At 47.5% G+C, this 23,265-nt stretch overlaps 1 protein-coding gene across 3 annotated transcripts in view; it reads right to left on the bottom strand.

Annotated features, from left to right (window-relative positions):
- hipk2 (homeodomain interacting protein kinase 2) overlaps window positions 1–23,265 on the bottom strand; it is a 70,488-nt gene that overhangs the window by 6,526 nt on the left and 40,697 nt on the right. Inside the window, exons 3-14 of one of the 3 annotated variants that reach the window (XM_041938417.1) lie at window positions 15,397–15,520; window positions 14,629–14,748; window positions 12,785–12,871; window positions 9,150–9,334; window positions 8,865–9,027; window positions 6,483–6,708; window positions 5,658–5,779; window positions 2,677–2,807; window positions 1,510–1,692; window positions 1,019–1,342; window positions 275–519; window positions 22–179 (exon numbers count right to left, since the gene is read on the bottom strand). In XM_041938417.1, the coding sequence (XP_041794351.1) occupies window positions 22–179; window positions 275–519; window positions 1,019–1,342; window positions 1,510–1,692; window positions 2,677–2,807; window positions 5,658–5,779; window positions 6,483–6,708; window positions 8,865–9,027; window positions 9,150–9,334; window positions 12,785–12,871; window positions 14,629–14,748; window positions 15,397–15,520 (2,068 nt within the window). The remainder of the gene's footprint in view (window positions 1–21; window positions 180–274; window positions 520–1,018; window positions 1,343–1,509; window positions 1,693–2,676; window positions 2,808–5,657; window positions 5,780–6,482; window positions 6,709–8,864; window positions 9,028–9,149; window positions 9,335–12,784; window positions 12,872–14,628; window positions 14,749–15,396; window positions 15,521–23,265) is intronic. The other 2 variants (XM_041938418.1, XM_041938420.1) reach the window with 2 other exon arrangements.

Here is a 23,265-nt window from a genome sequence, read left to right as displayed (position 1 = left end):
CAACAACGTGCAACACCATACCTGGCTGAGATTGAGGGGCTGCTGCTGGAGGGGGTGAGGCCCTGAGCGCTGCTGTCGGTAGGACCCTCCAGTCACGCCCCCTGGTACGTGATTATTGCCAGACACCACTCCATTGGAGGATTTGAACTTGTAAGCTGCATTCTGATGGTTCATTGCATCTGGAAAGGATACAAGCTTGGTTAATTGGTAAGCAGCTCCTTTAAATATCTCAATCCAACACATGAGGCTGAGCTTGAGGGTCACAGTCCTTTACCTGGCATCAGGCGCTCACACTCACTCGGGACCTCGCTGCTCTGGGTTTTGAGAGGGGGGATGATGATGGTGCGGGGGTTGCCGTTGTTGTAGTTGTCCAGGATGGTGGTCTTTGTGTCGTAGCTGTTGTTGTTGGGGGGTCTAGACTCCACAGTGTAGGGGCTGTTGTTGCTGGAACAGTCAGAGTCGGGCGAGTCGTGGACCGTCACGCAACTGATGACATTCTTCCGCTGCTTTGAAGATGAACTGCAGGAAACAGAAGGAGATCAGAGAGAAACGGTACTGAGAAATCAACTTCAGTGACTCAGGGCTATGGATGTGTTACTGGCAAAATCATTTCACTGTATTTATCCAATATCAGATTCTACACCCTCACTTTAATTGTATGCTGCATGCGGCAGCCAAGTATAGACCCTCAACCTAACTCCATTACTTAGAAAGTTCTAGCTAGCTTTCTTTTACTTCTTACTCTGTGTTGGCTTACTTTGTTTTTCACTGCACAGCTTTGTTTTTCTGTTGTCAGGTGATTGCATGGTTATAAAACTGATTTGATCAATGCTTGCAAAATACCACCGCCACAGAAATTACCCCTGGCTGTGGGTGGCCTGGTTCGCATTTTATGGCTTCAGATCAAATTACTTTTATAGCTAGTCATCTGATATTAGAACCACACAGACGCGTAATTGAGCACGCCTCATATCAAACTCGTGGCAGCGACATGCCAGCCACTGGTGCAGTAGCTGACCTGTTGTTCTGCTTGTGGTCTTCCTCCTCATCTGTGTCGCTGCTGATGGTGATGATGCTGACCGCAGGGCTGGGCGTGTCGGGGATGATGATGGTCTGTCTGGGGACGTGGTGCTGGTGCTGATGGTCGCGGGTGGTGCTGGAAGCCTGCTCGGCTTCGCTAGCCCCCCATCCGCTGCCCCCGCAGCCCTGCGGCGGTGGGCAGTTGGAGGCCGAGCCGTTCTGTAGCACAGCGCAACGCGGGGGCGTGTTCTCCTTCACCCGCTTGGAGCGCTGCGGGGACAACACCGCCTGAGAGGACGACACCTCGTAGGCCGACATGTTCCTTATAAAAAGACAGAGAAGAGGCTAAATGTCACACAGAGGACAAAACACACAGACGCTGAAGATCAAAGGCCTCCAAATCAAAGCTAAATATGAGATATGACGATCTTTTGGGGATGATCTATGATGACTTACAGTAATTCTAGAGTCATCTGAGTGTCAGAGTACCTGGCAGACATCTGGTGCTGTTTGTTCTTTTTGGAAGAGGAGTTGTTATTGGTTGAGGGCTGCCTCATGACGTGTGCCACTCCCACATTGAGCGTCTGGTTGGATGGGAGTGTGACGTGGCCGGCCAACAAGGCCGGCTGCTGCATGATGGGGTTATAATGGCTGCCATGAGGATGGGAATTCCTGTAATACAACACAGCTTTGTGTTACCGCAACAATAAGAAACCTGCAGGTGACTTAAAATAGCATGAAATACTGAAAAATACTTCAATATAACAGGATAATCAGAGGCAACACTGATGAGGCAAAAGAAAGACAGCAGGAGTATTTCCCACAGAGGCCAGCGGGTGGCAGCAGCTCACTTTTCAACAGAGGGCTCAAGGAGGAGAGGGAACAAGTGTGGGAGAGAGCAAAGAGGGAGGGCAGAGGAGCTGACACCAGCAGCTGTGGAGCGATAGCTCTGCAGAGGAAGTGCGACACTTTCCCAATCGTCTCTCTGAGGACAACAGAGCTGCCACTGGACAGGAAGGGAGGGAGAGACAAGGAGGAGGGGGGTTGTCTGGTCACAGATGGACAGCTCAGAATGAATCTGAGCATACATGGCCCCAGCAGTCCTCCACATACACATTATGTACCTGCATCCTCCTCATCTCCCTGCAGATTGCCCTCTCCCATCTATCCATCCATTTATCGAGTCATTGCAGTGACAGGCTATACTCGACATGATGTCTCTACATGTGCCATCTCCCTGAGGTAAATCTGCTCTTATAAAAGCACCAGCGTTCGCATGGGGACTGTGATTCATTGAAGATAAAGGACAAGCTGTCAGGGAGGTACAGGCTCCTCGGTCAATCAGTCTTATGTCGTGCCGTCTTCCTATAGCACATTTTGACCTATAAAAGTCATAAAACCACTGCTGGCCTTTGAAATCAATTTATCTGACCTGAACTACACACATGCTACATGTGCTAACTTCATTTCACAAAGTGCTTTATTCTTGAAGCTTTAAAATGACATATGTCAACCTATATAATTCTATTTTCTATATTTATTGATCCACTGAAATCCTTGTGTTGAAGAAAGGTGGACTGGAAATCTGTAGGCGACAAAACTGCGACGACAATAAATGCAGAGAGCAGTGAAAAGTAAGGAAGCAGTGCTGTTCACCTCCAGTTGGCGAGGGGCTGAGTGCTGCTCATGGAGTCGGGGATGACAGTGGCATGCTGGACTGAGGTGTGGGTGAGCTGCTGCCAGGCTGGAGGCAGCAGGATCTGCTGGGTGCCGCTGGGCCAGGCCTGCTGAGGAAGGAGAACACAGAGCGGGGGGTAAACACAGAGGGGGAGAAGACGATAGGTGGAGATTGAAGGACAGGAAGAGGACAGAAAAACAGTCAGTTGCTATAGAACAAAACACCCGAACTCTGAAGTTTAGCAATATTGTTTTCTGAATGCAAAGCTTCTCATGATTAATCTGATAAGTTCATTTTTGCGTCTTTTTATTTAATCATTTTGAATGCATGAACAAAGGGAACTGGTTGAACCTGGCTGATGAGTTCGAGGGTGTTGTGATAAATTACAGTATTTTTTCAAAAGTGCATAACAGCTGGTTTCAACTTGCTTCTGGGCATGCTAAATGAACTCCGCCAGCTTCAAGGAGACATTCATCGACAAAAGAGATAAGTCCAGGTCTTAATAAAGATGTACAGCAGCCCCTTTCTTTGTCTGCGTGTGCATGAGTGAGCGTATGTATGTGTGTGTGTGTGATTATGTCTTTTACTGGAGTCAAATCAACCTATGTTCTGATTAAATTTGTAGGCCTATTCAAGATTCTGTGAAAGAGGCTACTTTGTATTTCTGATGCGGAACAGGAGGAGAATCAGGCATAAAATGCCCCAAGATGTGCCAAGATGAGTGTGCGTGCATGCATGCCCAAGCGTGTTTGTGTGTTACTGTGTGTGTAACCCTAATAGTTTAATGCAGCTCTATTGATTAGGACTTTAATGTCAGGGCTAATGAATTGTTCCTTTAATACCATTTGCACATCTATTTACAACGGCATCAGTATGTGCTGCAGCACACACACGTTTAAACAGAGGAGGAGAGAGACAGAGAGACATAGAGAGAGAGAGAGAGAGAGAGAGAGAGAGAGAGAGAGAGGCACCATACAAAATGCAAGGCACATAATCTGTGTGTATGGTACAGTAACTTTATTTCTACCATTATCTTTTTAACTTTATCTTAAACTTGATCTTTCTCTTCACATCTTTGCTTTGCTCTGTCTGTTCCCATTATATTCTGACAGGAGCTCTTCTGTTCTGTAGTCTGGCTGCAGGCTTGTGGAGGCTGAACTGTTTTTGTCTGAGGCACACTGCAAAGTCTGAACCAACCAACCTGTGGTCGGAGTGCTGCAGGGGGCATCTGCAGGCCAGCAGAGCTGTGCGCTGATGACTGACATCTCTAATGGAACTTTGTGGAGCTGGCGATGGTCTTTACATCTAAGACCACATCCAAGGCCTTTTATCAGCATGCCATTAAGAGATTCTAATACATCCATCCATCTCCTGCTCCTCTGTTTCCTGCCCGCTCTATCTCCATTCCTGGCACTCTACATGCCTCTCTCACAAGGCGTCTGTGTTGTGTAACCAGCCTGTCTGCCCTGAAATGGTAACCCAGTTAAGAGGCCGTTTTCTTTCTTTTCGGAGCCTACCATCACTATCAGCAGCCCACCGCCTCCCTCCTCGACCTACACTCCCCGGGTGAAAACCCTTTGTCACCTCGGGGCTTTGAAAGCCCCAGCTCTCACTCCCCAATTGTTTCCACATTTTCTGCATTCCTGCTCCAGATAAAGGTCCTGCTGGTTTCCCTGCCTCCCTGCTTGGAGCCTCCTTTGCTCTGCCCCCTCTCTGCACACCCAGGGAGCTCCGTGGCTAGACTTGCACGGGTCTGAGGTGGGCGAAGGGTGCATGGGCAACAGTGAGCAGTGGGTGGGTGAAGGCGCAGGTGGGGAGAATGCAACCGAGAGACAAACAACGCCTCAGCCAAGCCTGTGAGACCTCCCACAGTAAAGGAATAAACATGCACGCACCACACACCCAGTTATTAGGTGTGCTGCTCGCTGGCCTATATAAACCATCTGCTTGTGTTAACTATTGCCTGTCTTGGTTTAACATGTGCAGACAGAGGTGAATACCTGCAGAGCATGGCAATGATGTCTGAGCCACACTTGGCATATAATTTCATTTAAGATGCATCTCCCTTAATAAAACATAGATGTTATTTTCCCTCTGATAGATTCATCACATCCATGGATCTGATGATGTTGTGAATTCTGTGGTCATGCAGAGTCTCATCCAAGCTTCCCCTGACCTCCCAGGATCCTCTGAGGCCTGTAATTTGGAGCGCCTGACTTGGAAGCAGCCCTGGAGCTAATCACCATTTGGTATCTGACAGATTAACCCACCATAGAAACACAGGCGCGCGCACACACATACACACATAGAGCTTTGCTGCCTGCCTGCCTGCCTACTGCATGATTAACTGGAGATAAGGGAGTGCTTCAGACTCCCTGGATTCACAGGGATATTTAAAGCCTTCATGGAAATTTCCATAGGGAAAGAGGTGGTGTGGCGATGGAAGTGGTCTACAGTGTGTGTGTGTGTGTGTGTGTGCAGAAAGAGTGATGCACAGTCACTCTCTGTTACTCCCAACAACTGTATACTAGCAGCTAAAGCTCCTGCTCCACTGTGCAGGCTCCAGTGAAGGCCTTCTCTGTGTGAAAGGCTCCTGCCTTTGTGTGCATCAGACCGTGGCAGTCTCAGCCTCCAGGAGAGCGGGGCAGCAGAGAGAGCGAGCGAGGGGGGGGGAGTAAGAGGAGAGCGAGAGAGAGAGAGAGGCAGGGAGCAATGCACAGGAGAGCTTGGCCTGAATGCACTCAGGAAAAACACAGCTGCCAGCAGGGGCAGGGTCACGAACATTGAGTGATTTCCAGCCTCCATCGATAGATACTATTCTTAGCGAAGGCTTACGACAAAAGGGATTCAGAGAGCTTCGCTTGAATGCAAGCAGCTCCGAGTCTGACAGGCACTGTTATTGTTTAGACCCAAAAAGCTCTATCAGTTCCATCTCTGCGATACCGGAGCGTCTTCCTACCTGTGTAAGCAGGCCAGGTTGGATCTGAAGAGGCTGGGCACCGGGGGCCTGGGTCACTATGGGAACAGCATTCTCCATCCGCACAGAGTAACTGGTGTGTTTGGAAGGGGACGCCTGCAGCCCTGTGCACAAATAAAGCACATGCACAGAGGACATCAACAAAGAAGAACAGCAAAACTCTCCCAGTCTGTCGCTTATAAACATCATGCCATCTGCAAAATTCTGAGATCAGATAACGCCTTATATATGTGCGCTGATTTATCTGCATTCAACAGATGTCAAGCTCTTCGGCTATGTTTGAACATGGCACCGCTACTTAGAGAAACAAAAACAGTAGTCATGGCAATAGCATAAAAACAGTTTCTAATAATGGAAGTTCGCTTTATCACCCATTCCACAGATAGAATAAATAAACAAATACAATAATGCCTTAGAGCTCCTCTGCTCTCGCAGTGCAAACACAGATGAGACAAAAGGGGGTGAGTAAGCATTACACAAAGATATTACATTTCCTTTCAAATGATTAATTGCCTCATCAAGTTATCATTGAATCAGCGTTTGTATGGTACGATTGACACTGCCTGTGGCGCGCTAGGCTAAAGCTGCAAAACAGAATGACAAAAAGGCCGTCTGTGCGCAGAGATAGAACTAAAACCGACTACAGTGCTGGATGCATGCTACCAGATAATTGCTGTTTAATTGTGTTTATCCTCATACCATGGCCTGTTCCAGTGCAGATGCTCATGGCTGAGCAAAACACGAGTTCTCACATATGCCACTCTGTCGGTTCATGCTAGCGCATACTGAGTGGTCAGACCTCCTTACCTTGGAAGCCAGGCGGGCAGACGATGAGCGCTTGCTGGAAGGGGTCGGGCCGGGCAGCGCAGAGTTGAGGAGCCCCCGGCTGCAGGGGCATGCTCCTCTGGGCCACGGCTGCCATGGAGGCAGCGGAGGGCTGGTAGAGTGCAGATTGGTAGTTTAGTATGGAGACATCAGGACTTGCAAAGGAAAGGGTGGCATTGTTGGTGGAGGAGGGAGCCAGGTTGGTGGCCTAAAGGAATGATGGGACCAAAATAAAAGTCATGAGAGTGGAGGTGCTGATGGGAATGACAGGGAAGTGGAGGTGCTGCGAGGAGGGATGGGGTGAACAGCAGGCATGGCAAAAACAGGAAGACAACAACATTCTCACAAAATAATGCACATATAAAGATGCAAAACAACCAGCAGATCAAGAGAAGATGGATGGCGGGGCATCCATCATTGATGAGAGCCGATGGAAGAATAAGGAAATTGGACGACTGATTTGAAAGTGTCTTAAAATATGCAGACCGTTGATTTGATTAATTAGAGGGGGAGGGAGAATGTGAGGACGGATGCAATCAATTCTACAATTCTTAGAATAATCAGCCATCAATGAGCAAAATGCCACCAGAGTGCATTTAGACTGAGATTTTGTTAATTTTCTGTCATTTACATCATTTACTGGCAAACAAACCGTGCTTCTTTAGACCTGGACAGGAAATGTCCAGCAGTGTATTATTCATGTAACGTTTATTCATCGAATGTTTACATGTACTGCTTTCAATTCGGTCCACAGTTTAAGCAACAATAAACCACGCAGCAACATTAACATCTCCCTTATGATCACGCGTGAATGGTGAGTGCTAAAATAAGAAGATCATATTGTAAGCCTGTTTAAATGTAAATGTTACAAAATCAATATGAACCAATATAGTGAGCAGCAGCAAAATTTGACATTTCACGTCACAGCTTCACTATCCAGCTTCCAAATCAATGTGCCTGACAAGAGTAATATTTCAAAGCCAGCAGCCATTGTATAATTACGTGGGCTTAGGCAACTCCAGCATGCCTTGACCATTAATAAGACATGTGGAATACAAAGACTGCCTGGGAACATCCTGGATACAAACAAATGCTTTTAAGAGACACCGTTTGCTCAGTTCGTAAGTAGTATTTGCTCCTCAAGACAGTGTCTAATTTTAGACCTTTCATTAAGCGTACGAAGGGGCGGAGGGAAATACAGAGACGGCGCTTTCATTTTTCATTTGCTCTCTTTAGCGTGCTCAATGAACACCAGGGGAGGGAACATAATCAATACGGCACTGTGGTATTCATCATACACAAGCACAGAAGCAGCAAAATACAAGCCAAAGATGCATTCCAGCCTTGCAAATGAATCGAGCTGAATAAATCACTAACTTAAGTCTGTCTATATGCCCGGAGAGCCGGGCGCAGAAAAGACAAGCTGAGGGAATGTTAATCCATTTAAATCACAGCAAGATGGGGTTTTTGTCGCATGCAACACAGTGTGAGCCGGCTCGATATAGTTGGTGATAAAGAACTCTGTTTACTAAAGAGAGGGGTGGGGGGGTTGGGGGGGAGCAGGAGTTCTGGAAAACCTTGCAACCCGACGCTCGGTGATTCCGGCATAAGCCAAAAGTCAGCAGTTTCGATTCACAGACCGTACGGGAATGAAGCGGTAAAGCACCACAGGCTCAACCCAGGGAAATGGGAGGAAAGAAGAGAAGACAGAGGAGGACAGGAGTGAGAGGAGGGAAAAAGGGAGGAAGCCTGGTAAAGGGATTCTTAAGGCTTGAAAGCCCCAGAATGCAAGGCAAGCAGGAAGTGGGGCTTGTCATGTGTGTAATCAGCACTTTGTGACAGTCCCACAGGACCTGGGGCACAGACAGAAATGCAGGCAGACAGATATACATGCACCAAGGCAGAAAGGCCGAGCAGTAAGCATGGAAACATGCAGAAAGACAGACAGGAAGAAGGGACAGAAATACACCAAAGGGACAAAGAGCTGCTCACAGGCTGCTAAGCTGTTCAACCACTGACAGTTGGGTGTTTAAAATACAATTATTTGGTTAAGACAGCATTTGACTGGGTATGCATGCGAGATGCATCTTTCATGGTGTTGCTTGAGGGCTTCAGCTCGGTTTTAATTATCCATCGTGATACAGGGGCATTTACGTCTACATGTATTTAAACATATACAGTGCATGTGCAGTGTTCTCCAAACAGGTTTGTCAGGTGCTTCATTTTAGACGTCACGCAGACTCCCAGCTGCCTTTCTTCAGTCATAATACTGTGGAAACGCAGCTAAAATAATTTACACTCTTGCATCTGATGGCATCAAAGCTGCCTGTCAGCATACTGAGTGAGGATATTTTTCAGCTTTACCTGGCTGTGCACAGTGTTGAGCTGGTTGTTGAAGGTCATGGTGAGGTTGGTGGAGGTGCTGGGGGCCACATGGGTGATAAAGGGCGTCTTGCTCTGGTTGACCGTGTCGTACATGTTGACGCGACGCTTGCAGATCTCCATGTTTTGGAAGCACGACTTGACACTGCACGGACAGAGAGCGGCGGAGACAGAGAGGGGATGAGTGCCGCGTCTTATCAGACGTTATTTCACTCTTCCAAATGATGACTGTACAAACAACAACAACGGGGCCTGTGCAGCTCGTACTGTGTGCTGTGCGGGAAATCGAGGAGGTGCGACATAGTAACGAAGGGGTGGTTGAGCGTTTCGATAGGGGTGATCCTCTTGTCTGCGTCAATGGTCAGCATCTTGGTTAACAGGTCGATGAACTCCCTCCTGTCGGCCTTCTCTGCCAGCATGTCGCTCCCCTCCAGATCTGACGTCATGTTCACCTGGAGGCACAAAACACACACACACACACACACACAAGCATGTCAGCATTTCAAATCCTTCTTCAATGGCTGATTGTGTATTCAAGGTCTCGAACGTTTCTGCAGACGACAGACAAAAATCTCTCACGCAGCTTATTCCCATACAGAGGCCTATTAATACTCACAAGGCCTCATCAGTTAGGGTGTCAGCCTGTGTGTGTGTGCGCACGTGTGTGTGTGTGTGTGTGTGTCACAGAGCCCACTGATAACCTTGCACCTTAGTGACATTCTAAACATTTGCACTGGGTATTTATAGCACAACTTGGAATATCTCCTGGCGCCTGCGCTGAGATTTTTATCTATTCCTGAGATGTGAAAACAAACAAAAAACATGAACCCAATAAATACTGCCATTGGCTAGTCGTTAAAAAAACCCTTTCACAAATTGTGAGAGTGCCTCTGAGAAAGCTGACATGAGACAACTTAACCTAAATATGTTCTGAGGCAATTCTGGGAAGCTGCCTTGGAACATCGTGTTGCTTCATCTGTATTAAACATTGCGGCTTAGGTTTGTGGATAAATACTAGGCAAAGCAGATTTCTGCAGATTTCTCCTCTAATGAAAAGTACCATTACAAGGAAGAACTGATTTGTTGGACAAAGGGCTAATTCTGGGGACTTTGTTTACTTTTAGGGTTGTCGTGTGGGGTGCCGAATGAAGCAAGTGGGACAAGGTCATCATATAGTAAGCCTGGGCTTAAGCCAACAAGCACACTGTCAGGCGTGCAAGGACGGAGACAGGGACAGTGGCAACAGACAGGCAGCCTTGTTTATTGTGACTGCCATGCAGAGGTAGCAGGCCTGTTTTTAATAAAGACGCAGCGCTTATCTGTGGGCCTGCTCCAGGGGCTATCAGATGTGCTGCCAGTCAACACTACAAATCTGATTCAATTCCCTTTCTCTATGCAGGTTATTCAGGCTCTGTAACCATTCCTCTCTGCTTGCCATCTCCACTGGCTGTGATAAAGGAATAATCTGGAGAATGAGGTGAGAAATAATCACATCGTCCTCCGCTAGTGGAAGAAATGACTTTGGGAAATGTACACAGTTTGGTTGCACATGCATAGCAGGTGGGAGTTGACGGAAGGTGCGCCAACAATAATCAGGCTGGATAAGAAGAGGAAAATGTATTTTCCCATCATCCATTAAAGTAAGGTATGTGAGTTTACTAGACAGAAAATATACTTTCACGCTTCATTTTCTTTCAATAACAGCAAAAGGCAACATTTGACATTTTCTTATCTTGAATTAAAATGAAAATGGTCACTACGAAACTTAAAGGGCTCCGACTAACATGGTCAGCCTTGCGTGTATCGCATGACAACGGCTGTTTATGGAGCCACATCTGTGCCACTGACATGCCACTCTGGAGTAAGGGCAGGGATGGCAGATGTCGAGCAGTGAGGCAGATTGGGCTACGCCTCAGGAGATGTGGAGCGAGGCATGCCGGATGCACGCCTGTCTTCTGCACAGCGAGGCGGCGTGTGCAGATTTACCCCGAAACTTTATTTTCTCAGCAGGAGGGGTAGCAGAGGGAAGGAAAAGTGTATTTGTAAGTGCATGTGATAAAAGAAAGATACGCTGAAGACCATGCTGCTCCCTCTGCCATGGTTTCAACCCTATCAACAGATATATTGAAGGATTGCAGATCAAAGTGAATGCATTTCGGAGCCGTACCGGCCCTCCTTCCATCTGCATCAGGCCTCCAGCAGGGTCCTGCATTTGCTGTAAGTTGGTCTCTGATTTACTCAAATTAGATATACTTGTGACTAAAGCCTCCCCACATTTCCCACGACTGAAAGGAGGTTCATTATCTCTTCCTGGCACCCAGCCCCTCTGTCTTTCAGGGCCTTCAGCTATATCATCCATTATACACGCAGAGACAGATGTCCACAATGCTGACTTGTTTATATGGTCGGGATAGTGAGATGGGGCAAAGCAGGCAGTTTTCTCCCACACTAAGTGTGTACAGCTCTGCTGTATCTCCTCTGTGTTTTTGCAGTAAGCTGAGTCTGAGGAAGATGGGACACAGAGCTTGAAGCGTAGGAGACAGAGATGACCCAGGGGATATCATACCAGTGCAGGTTGGTTTCATTAAACCCTGTGCTGCATGTGTGTCCGTGAGTGTGCCGTAACTGTAAATTCAACAAGCCCAGGCAGCTATACTATCTTGTCCCAGCCGACTGCATGTTATTCCAGACAGGCCAGACAGCAGCCCTAGGCGCTACTGGACAACCATAATTGTCTCCATCATTTCAGCCACTACATGTATCCACGTGGACAGTTTCCAGAGGCTGCTGCTGGTTGTGTACCAAGGTGGCCATATTCCAAAAGAAATAATTCACCTGCTTAACTCTTATCTCTTGGCTAGTCATTATCAGAGGCAGGATCGAGGTGCATGATGACAAGAGAGTGTTGTCACACATTCGAAGGACCCTGGGAAAAACATTGTAATTTTCCATCACCGCTGCCATATGTGCCAGCAGAACCAGTATTTGGCGAAGTGAGGGTGAACAAAACAACACTCGCTATCATCTCACTGTCAGGCACGTCCTATCAAAATGCCATGGCTACATGTGAACTTTCCCACCGTGGAGAGATGAATTCTCTCTGAGTCATAGAGGAAAGTGACATCAGATGTAGCCGCGTTCAGTAGCAGTGCTTTTCCATAATAAGTCTGCCATTTAAGTCACTTCCTGGGGTTATGTAAGATCTTCTAAACAAGCGGATTCCCATAGGTGACATGCAGAGCTGCAGAGGGAGAGGGGCTAACCAGCTGAGTCATACAGACACAACATGGTGCTGGTCCCGCTGAGCTGGTCTGAAAAACTGGTTTAGACCTTCTGGAATGTGTGCTTGTGTGTATGTGTGTGTACGCACGTGTGAGTGCAACACTTTGTATCCGTACGATCTACATGCTTACATGGCCATAGATGTACAAAGTGAGGACATAGCCACAACACTCACTCAGTCTTAAATAAGAAAACAAACTGAACATATAAAACATGTTAACCAGCCTCACCACATGTTCAGCTCAAACGCCTGTCTGTAGCTTGTTAGATAGTGGTTAAGCAAAATGAAGAGCAGAGGCAGGAGTTGAGGAGGGGTTTCAGTGAACAGATGCTTTCATTTCGCTCTGTAAAATTCTATATAGCAGCAGAGCTACTCCACATCTGGAGATCAGGCCTTGGCAGGATAAATATTTTAAAGGCTTTCAAATATGTGATAGATAATTCCCGGGATGTGATGGATCAAACTGGCCCGGAACATGAGTAGACCCATCAGTGGAGGCTTCAAATGCGAGACGGGTGGGTGCGTTTGAAGGAAAAGACAGAGCAAAAGCAAATAATACATCTATTGTCCGATACATGAGAGCAGAGGAGCCATACTTTGTGACAGTGCAACAGCATACCTGCGCCATATCATCCAAGCAGTTGAAGATGTACTTGCGAGCCTCCTTGGACTTGATCCCCGTCTCACCCTCGTGATCCTCTGGAGTCTGCGGGAGACAAGAAGCAGATGTTCCTCTCAAATCCCATCACACTTCCCCTCTGGAAACGCACTATTTACATTTGGCTCATTACAGCCTCTTGTTGTTGATGTGCAGCAGGACTCAGCTTGCCCTCTGAGCAACCCTGGGGTAGCACACAAACACTCATCTAACAACCAGGGAAGATGGGGGAGACTGCATGTGCACACTATATCACTGAGACAATATGCAGAATCTCCGCTGCACAATGCACGCACGCTTGACACGAGTGCACATGGGCACATGTTTAGATATATTATATGAACATGCATAGACAAGTATAAACATGAGATCATTCTTTTTCAAAGGATGCAAATTTACACAAAACTAATCTGTGTTGACTATAGAAACCTCCTGACTGAACACATGATATTTTTTAATTACAGTCAGCAATGCAGCTGCTGTTACATGGAAACACATGGCAGGGTCAACTTCAAGCTGAGCAATCTCTCTTCAGAGTGGAAAAGAAGAGGTCAGGAGGCCTTTGGGTTTGATTTTCCACATGCCAAAGACACTAGAAAATCATCTTGTTACAGCAGGAACGAGTGAACGTTAATAATCTGTGTCTATGTCTTCCCAACAATGCTGCTGTCAACTCTTCAGAAACCCCCTTGTTTAAACTGACAACGGTGTGTTTTAAAAGGCCTAACAAGCACATAGGTCATGCAAGTTTCCAGAGAGGGCTAAGAAATCCTTTAATCTGAGCACAAACATGAAAAATATGCACAATTTTTACATGACAACTGCTAAAAGCCCATGGGCAGCTGACTTGAGAGCACATAGGCTATATCATTATACATTTTCATAAAAAGGTGGGTGAGTCATTCTGGAGAAAGATTGTAAATATTTGCTGAATTTGAAATTCAGCAAGTTTCTCCTCTCGGTCTGCTAGCTGTCCATTCTGTGTGTGCTGAAAAAAATATCCCTTCTTTGTACACAGCTCTGGCTCTATAAATGGGAAACAAAGTGGCTCTAACCGAGTCACACAACACTATTACAGCCAATCAGCAACAGGTGGCGTTCGTGCTCGTGCGCAGGACAGGGGGAAGGAGGTGGGAGGTGGGGGGAGCGGGAGGGACGCTAATGTGCAATCACGTTGTCAAGAAGGAGAGATGGCAATATCAACGATCTTTCACCAGAATGACTCACCCCACCTTTAAAGGCCAATCAGCATCATCCGTTGTGGTCAGTGTGGTATGTTACTGGGATTCATGAGAAACAAATGCAGTGGGTTCTTGGAAACAGATCAATTCTAGGCACAGCAGACATGGCAAAAACACTGCCATACCCTGCAGAGATGGATCGCTATTTGCAGTTCGATACAGTCAAGAACTCGGTGAGAAAATTCACGGTGTGGCACACAAAAGTTCAACTTAAGTTAATGGGGATAAAAAAGAAAGGAGCAGACGTTCTTATTGAGTGGCCTACATAGAGGGACAGTGGGAGGGGGTTCGAGCAGACACCCTCTGAGCCGGAGTCATCAGGCTGGGCTCCCATTTGCCAAATCCTCTCGCACAGATCCATTTTGCTCTCATTACCCTCTCACGTTGTTTATAGCCAGAAACAGGGCCGTAAATGCCTCACACAGTGTAGCCAGAGCTTCTGGAATATCAATCAGAGGCATTGCTGGCAAAAATATCACCTGCTCCTAGAAGGATGTTCCTGATGGTGCCAGCTTGAAATATGTGGCCGTTTTTGTGCGTGCATCTGCATCATTCCAGCTGTACCTTAAGTCTCCAGAGAGGATAGGTGGAGTCTGGGTCTCTGTTGAAGAACCTGGTGGTCTTCGTCCCTGCACTCAGCAGATACTCTGCAGGCAGACCTTGTGTCTGTGAGATGTACCGGATCTGCAAGACATGACATGAAAAATGCATTCGAGACTTTTCACATCATATGCATGATTGAACCATAAGTTGCATTTAATTGGGGAGCACTGTGAATCTTTCCTACTGATGCTATAAAAAGGCTAAAACTTAAGGGTGGATGTTCTTTTGGCAGTTTGAAAATCTAGGCTGACATGAACTACTCCAGGCTTGTCTGGCTAAAATATGCATAGCACCCAAACATGACCTCAGCTCAAGAGTACAAGATTGATTTGAGAGTTGTAAATGAGACACTTTGCTAAGTTTTCTGGCTTGTGAAAAATCAGGCAAGCTTGTTCGGTGATGGAGCACAACTTGCTCAAGGTTTTCCCACTGAGCCTCGTCTGACTGATAGAGAGAGGGGAACGCGGCAATGTCTTGCTCTGGAGCACAGGGGCTGCGCTAATTGGACAAGTGGCTCTGTGGCATCTGTTCAGATAAACAGGGAGGCTGCGCAAGAATCATCAGGGGCTGTCAGGGGGATTGGAGAGGCATCCCACCCACCCTAACACGCTCGCAAGCACACACCCAGAGAACACACGCGAATGCGTGCACGTGAACATAAATGCACGTGAACTCGGATGTGTGTGCTGGCACCCAAACGGTTTGAAAGGCCAGGCAGCCGTGTGTTACCTGATCGTACTCTGAGGCTCCGGGGTAGAGGGGCCATCCCAGGAAGAGCTCGGCTATCACACAGCCCAGGGACCACATGTCTATGGCCTCACAGAACGGCAGGCCCAGGATGATCTCCGGAGCCCTGTACACAGAGAAAACACACAGCATGGTTAGAGACACTTTTCTCTCACACTGAATGTGCAAGACTGAGCCACAATGGGAGAAAATTAGATATACTGCAAATGTGGCATGACTACACTGTCATTTTCAATGTTAAAAGCCTTGTGAGGATCTTCTTCTCACACCTCCTGTGAGCTCATGGAGAGCAGCCCGGTGTAGTACACACGGGTCAGAAGAGGCAATAATCTGCGCAGCATATGTAGGAGTGAGCTGGAGACTGTCCACAAATATCAGCAACATTCAATTAGCAACACTTAATGAGAAGACACACACACAGACGTACACATTTTTGTACCGTTCCACAGCTCCACGCAGAGAAAATTCAACGAATCTGCAGTGTCTGAACGCTGTTATGTTATCTAAACACTGATCAGCCTTGAAAAAAGCTTGACTAAGTTGCAGCCAATAAGGAACTTGTTTAGGCTGTTTCCAATGTGCCAGATGCAGATAAGTGACTGATAACCATGCAGCACCAAACCCGAAGCCCCCCCAGACACGACCACTGCGTAGAGGTAGGGGGGCATGTTTACAGAGTTTTACAGTCCACAGCCACAAAGCAATGTGGAAGCAATTACACCATGAAAATAAAACCAACATAAATATTCTGTAGAGCATGCAATGAGCCTCATCCAGGCTGTTAGTCGGCTACACAGTCATGTACAGTCACACACGCACACACAGCAATGCACAAAGAGTCCGTTTCAGTAGTAGAAGAGATAAATATCTATGATTTGATAAAAAAGAGGAAATATTGTTTCAGTTATTTGAGCAGCACTGCAGTCCAAAACAATTTCCAACTTTCATTCAACATGTTTTGTATCTTGTCAGAAAGACTAATGCACCTCTTGTGAGCTCACGTCTCTGATGGGGCTTAAAATAACCAAGAACACAGTGACTCTGCTCTCTAACAATCCAAAGCACTTTCAAGAGGCTTTCTGGCTGTCATCACCGGGATGTGTGTGTGTGTGTGTGTGTGTTAATTTTTACCTATTGGTGAAAATGAGTCACTTCACTCCAAAAAACTGTTGTCTGCTAACAGAAACAGGCAGAGCGCATGTCCTATCTGTAGCTTCAATCTGGACTGAACCACTGAAACTAAAATCCCTCTCTGTCTATTAATAACACATTAATAGCGTGACACACAGATCAGAGGAGCTTAAGGCTGATCTTGGAAAGTTGCTCATTCATAGCCGAGTTCACGATGCTGATTGCCGCTGACCATGGCAACTAGGCTAGCCCTCCTCCCCGAGCCTCGACGGGCTCTGGCAGCGTTTCGGTCGCAGATAGAGAAACGAGCTGGCCTGGCCTTGATCCTGCTGGAACTGTAGGTACCAGGGAAACAGAGAATGTGCAAAACAGCGTGGGGGGACGCTATAGAACTTTACAGGCCTGTAGGGGGGCGATGGGGAAGTGCTCCAAGGGCAGCTCTCGGGCTTGGAGGAGAATGAATGAACATACCTCACATACTTAAAAGCAAATTTCCAACTGTAGCCCTTTGCCCTCTATTCGCTGCTCGCTGACAAAAAGTGAAAAGAGGGCACAGGCAATTCACTGTGTACTGAGATATGTCTAATATGGAAAGGCAGACGATGAGATACTACATAAGAGAAACAAAACTGGAGTTCAAGAGCGGTGGAGACACAAGTAAAGCAAATGAGGGGGAGCAGCGAAGAGCTCCTGTCACGGAGGGTGGTTATTGGGGTCTCGGGGCCAGCAGTGGAACAGACACCAAGACAACGGTCCAGCAACAGTATCTTAGGGCACCATTACGAACCAATACAAAGACACCTTCACACACAATGAGCCGAGACGTCTATCAAGGGGCTGCCAAAGAGGCATAAAGGAGCCTGCTAGGAGGCGATAGCAGAGGGAGCAGCGAGGTCTGCTCAAGGTAGGAAAGAGAAGAGATGGACACCAGGCCTGGGGTCAGCATGACACCCCTCGAACAGCCTGTTAGAACAGCTAGAGATGGAGCACACACACAGACACGGCATTAGAGGCACACAGAGGCAAGGCATTAGAAAAGTTCAAAGGGAGGGGTCTCCCAGCAAGGCTGTGTGTCCCTTTTTTACCCTCAGCAGGAGAATCAAACGTGACGAAGCACATACTCATAAACACACTTAACCGTCGTATTATCCAGCACTGCTTTGGAGTCTAGTTCAAATTAAAGTCTTCAGTCAAATCACTTTAAACACTTAAATGACAAAAACTCCTTGACAAACACAGAACAATAGACAGACGTTTGTGAGGATTATGTTCCATTTATGTATTCAAATACCAGTGTTTGTACTTTCAGCTCTTTGCTTATCACGCTGTCTGTGCAGAAGTTGATAATGGAAGCAGGCAGCACTCCATCGTCATTACAGACACCGCGTTCTGCAATATTTTTTATGATAAAACGAGAGCAATACACTGCGGCCCTGCCCAGGATTCACACATTCTCACACAAAAACACATAACATATACCTCCTTATTTGCATGAGTACGAGTTCTCCAAAAACCTCATTTGACTTTGAGAAACCAAAAATATGTATGAGCCATTGTGAAAAACAGTGAAGGCTGGTGTCACAATATGAGGCTGCGAGGAAATTCTTCCTCATCAAAACACATTGTGGGGATGAAAGCCGTAGGAAACGCTTTCATCAGACGACCCTTCAGATCACTGTGACTCCAGAGGACAAATGCAGACCACAGGACCTTCAACTTTTCCCCCGTTTTTTTCAAGCGAGACACTGAAGTTAAACACCGGCCATCATCACGGTGTGGAATTCATACTAGCTCACAAAAAGGCAAAAACTGACAAAGAAAAGTGGCTTTCACAACAGCCAGCCTCAACCAAACATACTTTAAAATTTCTTTCATTACAGTGATTAGTGCTAGGTCTTTAGCTTTGGTACAATGTGTCTATGCATGTGTGTATAGCAGTGTGCCGTGACCACATGGACTTTGCCCTTGTGTGTGATGGAGAGATTTGCTAGTGTTGATGTTATGCTTGGATCCATTTCAGCCTGAATGCTCCAGTGCTCTACTTAGGCTGTTCTCATGGCTCCTCCGCCTCTCACAGAAAGCTCCTCCAGCTCAGCGAAAGAGAGACAGAGAGCGAGACAGAGACAGAGCGCAAAGGACGGGAGGAAGGAAGAGAGAGGGAGTAACATCGTTGCTCATGATACGAAACCACAAATGCAAATTTGCCTGTACCAGTGCACCGCTGCCATTGCATGCAAAGCGCCCCACAGCTGTTGCTGATGCAGGCCTTTCGCTGGCAGTGATAAACAGCACACACATCTGCACAGCTCACAAACCTCGCTCCTCTCCTGCCCCCATTCCTTCCTAAAGCAGCGGCAGAGCACGAGAGATTGACAATTCATGCAGATAGGACCATTTCAGCTTGTGATGCTAAATAAGACGCCATAGTGCTAATCTGTACAGCAGGTGTTTCGTGGTTAACAGAATTCTGGGTTATTCAAGACTTAATTACAGCACTTGAAACCAAAACCACCAAGCAACAGAAGAATAACGTCTTACTCAGACAATAAAAGAAATTACTGTTTTGTCTGTCAGTGTCTATTTGTGGGAAATTGAGAATGTAATTAGTTTTGCATTTGGTCAAAAACAACAATTTAAGATTTTAACCTAATGATGGCACGAGATGAAAAGTTTTTAAAATCCATCCTTAAATGTCTGCACCAAATTTCACGGCCATCACTCCTACAGCTGTTGAGACATTTCAGTCTCAGCCACAAATGTCAACCTCATGGTGGCGCTAGAGGAAAAATCTGGGGATCACATTGCCGTCCACAGAGCCACACCACAAGCGTGGCTAACACCTACATTCTTGTCACCTTGTAATCTCCAGAATTTGGGTGCTTGGATACACCATCTGAGCATGCTACACTCAGCTGACACCACCAATTTATCACCCTTTAAGCTGCACCCCACCTCGCTCATCTCCAGTTGGCATGGCTACCACAGACAGTGCCTCTCAGAGGGTGGTGATGAGCTCCTCGCCACAGACCATAGATGTCACATACAGTACAGACGGTGTGCAAGCCACCGGCTAGCCAGAGGCTTTCTCTGGTTTTCAATGGGGGAGCAACTGCATGAGAGGCCTCAGTGTTCGGGTTAGTGGCTCTGACAGCACTGGCCCTTGACAAAAGAAAGAGGGAGGGTGGGATGGAGAGAGAGGGAGAGAGGGAGAGAGAGAGGGAGAGAGAGGGAGAGTCTGCATGCTGACATCCTCCCAGCTGGCCTGGTCATTGATGAGCCCCAGTCCCCTTGGGAGCCAGAGATGGCACGACTCATGAATGGAGCCTTTCTTCTGCCACCCCAGCCCGTCCCTACACCTCAACCCCTTCACCCACCCACTCTGCTGGCCCAGCCAATCCCTACACCTCCACCCTGCCTCACCACCCACCCCCTCCGCGCAACCCCTCTGCCAGCAAAACCCCCTTCAAACCCCTCAAACTAGGGCGCCGAGGCCAGGCTAGCGCCTCCTTCCCCGCTCGCCTGTCCGCCCTCTGCTCTGTTGAACCGTGCCTGCGCTTGGCTAGCCTGCCAGCCCGCACACACATAAACACACACACAGGCACGCTCGCACTGACACACATGCTGCTGACATCACAGGCTGTGTGCATGTCAGGATGTATCCATCAGGCTGACCTTCCCTGAGCTTGGCTCCAGACGGGAGACTGATGGATCCCTGGAACCCTACGGCATTTACACACACATTAACGCGCAACACACACACACAGACACACACACGCAAAGCTGGTCTATGGTAATGGGTTTGATCTCTTTCCTTTCCATTTCCCAGACTTCATCATTGGGCCTTATGTAACTATGTTTTATTGAATAGGCAGGCAGGCAGTTATAAGTAAAGCAAGCATACTGGTAAATAAGATCTTTCACTGGGTATGTAGAGAGCACTGTTATGCTGGTTGGGTGGAGAGATAGCTGTCCAGTGCTAACAGGAAAAAGCACTTCATGAGAAAAGCGCCGGCCATTAAGGTTTCTCCCTTCTCTTCTTCCCCATCCCTCCCTTCTCTTTGCCCCTTCCCCTCGCTCCATCCCACGCTTTGCCCTTGCCTAATGTAAGAGGCTGTGAATGACTCCCTTCCTCCCCCGGGGTATTCATCTACATATTCATGCCCTCAAAGGTTCCTCCACAGCCTCTTTGAAGATGCACCATAGAGAAACACTTTTCTAGATATATTGCATGGTGGTTGCTGACTGTGAAATCAATGTGCAGAGTTACATCCCCTACCGTGCACCTGTGGCTCGCAGGAACCCGCCCCAACCAAGACACGCACACACGCATGGACACACACACACACACACACACTATACCTTCCCAACAGCTCCACCTGCTCTCATCACATCAGAAATTGCTGCACAGTGCACAAGCCAGGCATAGCAGGACTCATGTAAATGCACATTTATAGGCAGGGACTGTAGATGGCATTTAAATTTAAACACTGTTCCAGGTGGTTCTGGGGCGGGAAGGGGGAGGGGGATATCTGGACAAGGCAAACTTTTTCACAGAGTCCTTGAGAAATGTTGTCTCAGTCCCTAAGCAGGGGCAACATTCCTGGTGTTCAAGGTCCTGAAAGCAGGCCTCCCTCTCCTTTTCTTTCTCTCACTCTCAGTAAAGCACCAACGAGACCGCCACTGTTTTATCTGTTAATGTATATGCACTCCCTGTGAGTCTAGCGATGCATTACAACGAGGCAAATCAAAGCCTATGGAAGGAAAGAGGGAGAGAGTACGTTGGGATCGGCATCCAAAGAATTAGTCATGAAAAGCATGAGGCTGTCATCCATCCATTATCTATAACCACTCTGAGGGGGCTGCAGCTGATCCCAGCTGACACTGGGCGAGAGGTGGGGATGAGACTGTCATGATAATGCAAAACGCCATGGGGAATTTATATGCACATATTAGCATCTCAACTTCAACAGAAACCACTCAAATACATCAAAGCAGGCTAATATAAAATATGGGTGACAGCTGGGTGTTGGCTTGAGCTGATTCAACACAATCTGAAGTTCAGCTCGGCGGCCTCAGAGGGAGTCAGCTGTAACTGAGAGCTAACATAGATAGCATTTGTACATTCAAAGGTTGTCGCTGTCGCCTCTCCCAGTCTCACCATCTCACATTTAACTCCTCCCTCCTCTTTGAGGCGCTTTATATAATGAAATATTCAGTGGGCAGACAGCCACCCATGTCACCGTGGCACACATGGAGCCCTGTCATCGCAGCGTGACACGGTCAATATTAGCACACAGGATATGCCACATTCTCTCACATGGCATCACCCTATGTCATTACACACAAGCTGTGTTTCAAATGTGCTCATAGCAGTGTGAGATAACGTATCAGATTTACTGTTAGGTAACAGAACATCAAACACATATTTTATTGGCTTGGCAATACGTTCGCTGCTACGGAGACGTTCTCCCCCCCTTGGAGAAGCAATGGAGTACCCGTCTCCACCCGCCCTCTCTCTTTCTTCTCCCTCTGCTCGCAGAGCTTCCATTAGCAACGCTAACAACTATAAAAACCAAACAATGAGCGCAGCTACAGCACAGCTCAGTTGCTCGTTCAGACGTCTACGCAGCGCTTCATCGTTCCCGGTTGGTAATTACCTCTTTCCTGTGGTTGTTATTATTCTCCAGCATGCAGCTGATCCTATAAGTAATACATCTCATTTCCACCTGCAACCAGTGTCCCCGGCTCCCTGCAGTACCCTGCATGCCCCAACCCCCATCGCCTGGTGCAGGAGTCAAAGGGACAGACCTCTTTCAACTGCATGGAGGTGGAGGGAGAAATGAGGTGACGCAGGGAAAGGGGGGGCAAAACAATGGAAGATGGATGCCCCCTGGATCAACACCCACCCTCACACACACACACATATATTCTGTCCCCTCTGCCTCTCTTGTCAAAGGGAAGAGTGCCGGGAAGGATTTGCGGTAGGTAAATGATGGGTATCTGTCATGCAGTGATGCTCTCTGCGCAGACAGCCTGGTTAGAAGATGTAGGGGGCGCAGACAGAGAGCCTCAAGTCTCTCCAGCCTTATTAGGGTAGTGGACTGACAGTCAGACAGCATCAGGCCAGTCTACCAGCCACTGGCCAGACACTGACCCAGCCCTCAGGCATGTGCAGCTCCGCTCTGTCAGACTTGACTCTCCATGAAAATGAGACTTTAGCCGAATCTGCAAACAATAACTTGAAAATGGGTAATTGAAATCACATCCTGACAGCAAAAGGTATATCTCACAAGCGAGAGTTTCTTGGAAAGTACTAAATCGCTGCTGCTGACCCTTCAGGATGATGCCATCGCACCCTCATACTCCGTTAGTCACCGCTCTCCACTGTCAACAAGCCCAGGGGAAATATGTGGGTCACACTCGATGTGAGTAAAGCCGAGCTAAAAGCAGAAAAACAGAGAGACGATAACACACTCTAACATGCAGTCACTCAGTCAACCAGCTTAACCAGCTGGCAAGCCTGTCACCATGGCTGAGACGTTCACTGAACAGACAGGAAGGCAGACACTCTGCGGATGGGCGCAGGCGGTCATTCAGGCAGATGAGATTGCGTCTGCTTGCAGCAGAGGGGTGCTTAAACCAAAGCCTTGATCACTTCAACATATTAGGGCGTACGAGGGATTCAGTGAGCTAGACTTAAACCCTTCGCTTGGGCTCCAG

This window comes from Chelmon rostratus, chromosome 6 (genome assembly GCF_017976325.1).
Source record: "Chelmon rostratus isolate fCheRos1 chromosome 6, fCheRos1.pri, whole genome shotgun sequence".
Classification (NCBI taxonomy): domain Eukaryota; kingdom Metazoa; phylum Chordata; class Actinopteri; order Chaetodontiformes; family Chaetodontidae; genus Chelmon; species Chelmon rostratus.
Note: the sequence above shows the minus strand (reverse complement) of the source record. Positions and strands in the feature narration are given on the sequence as shown.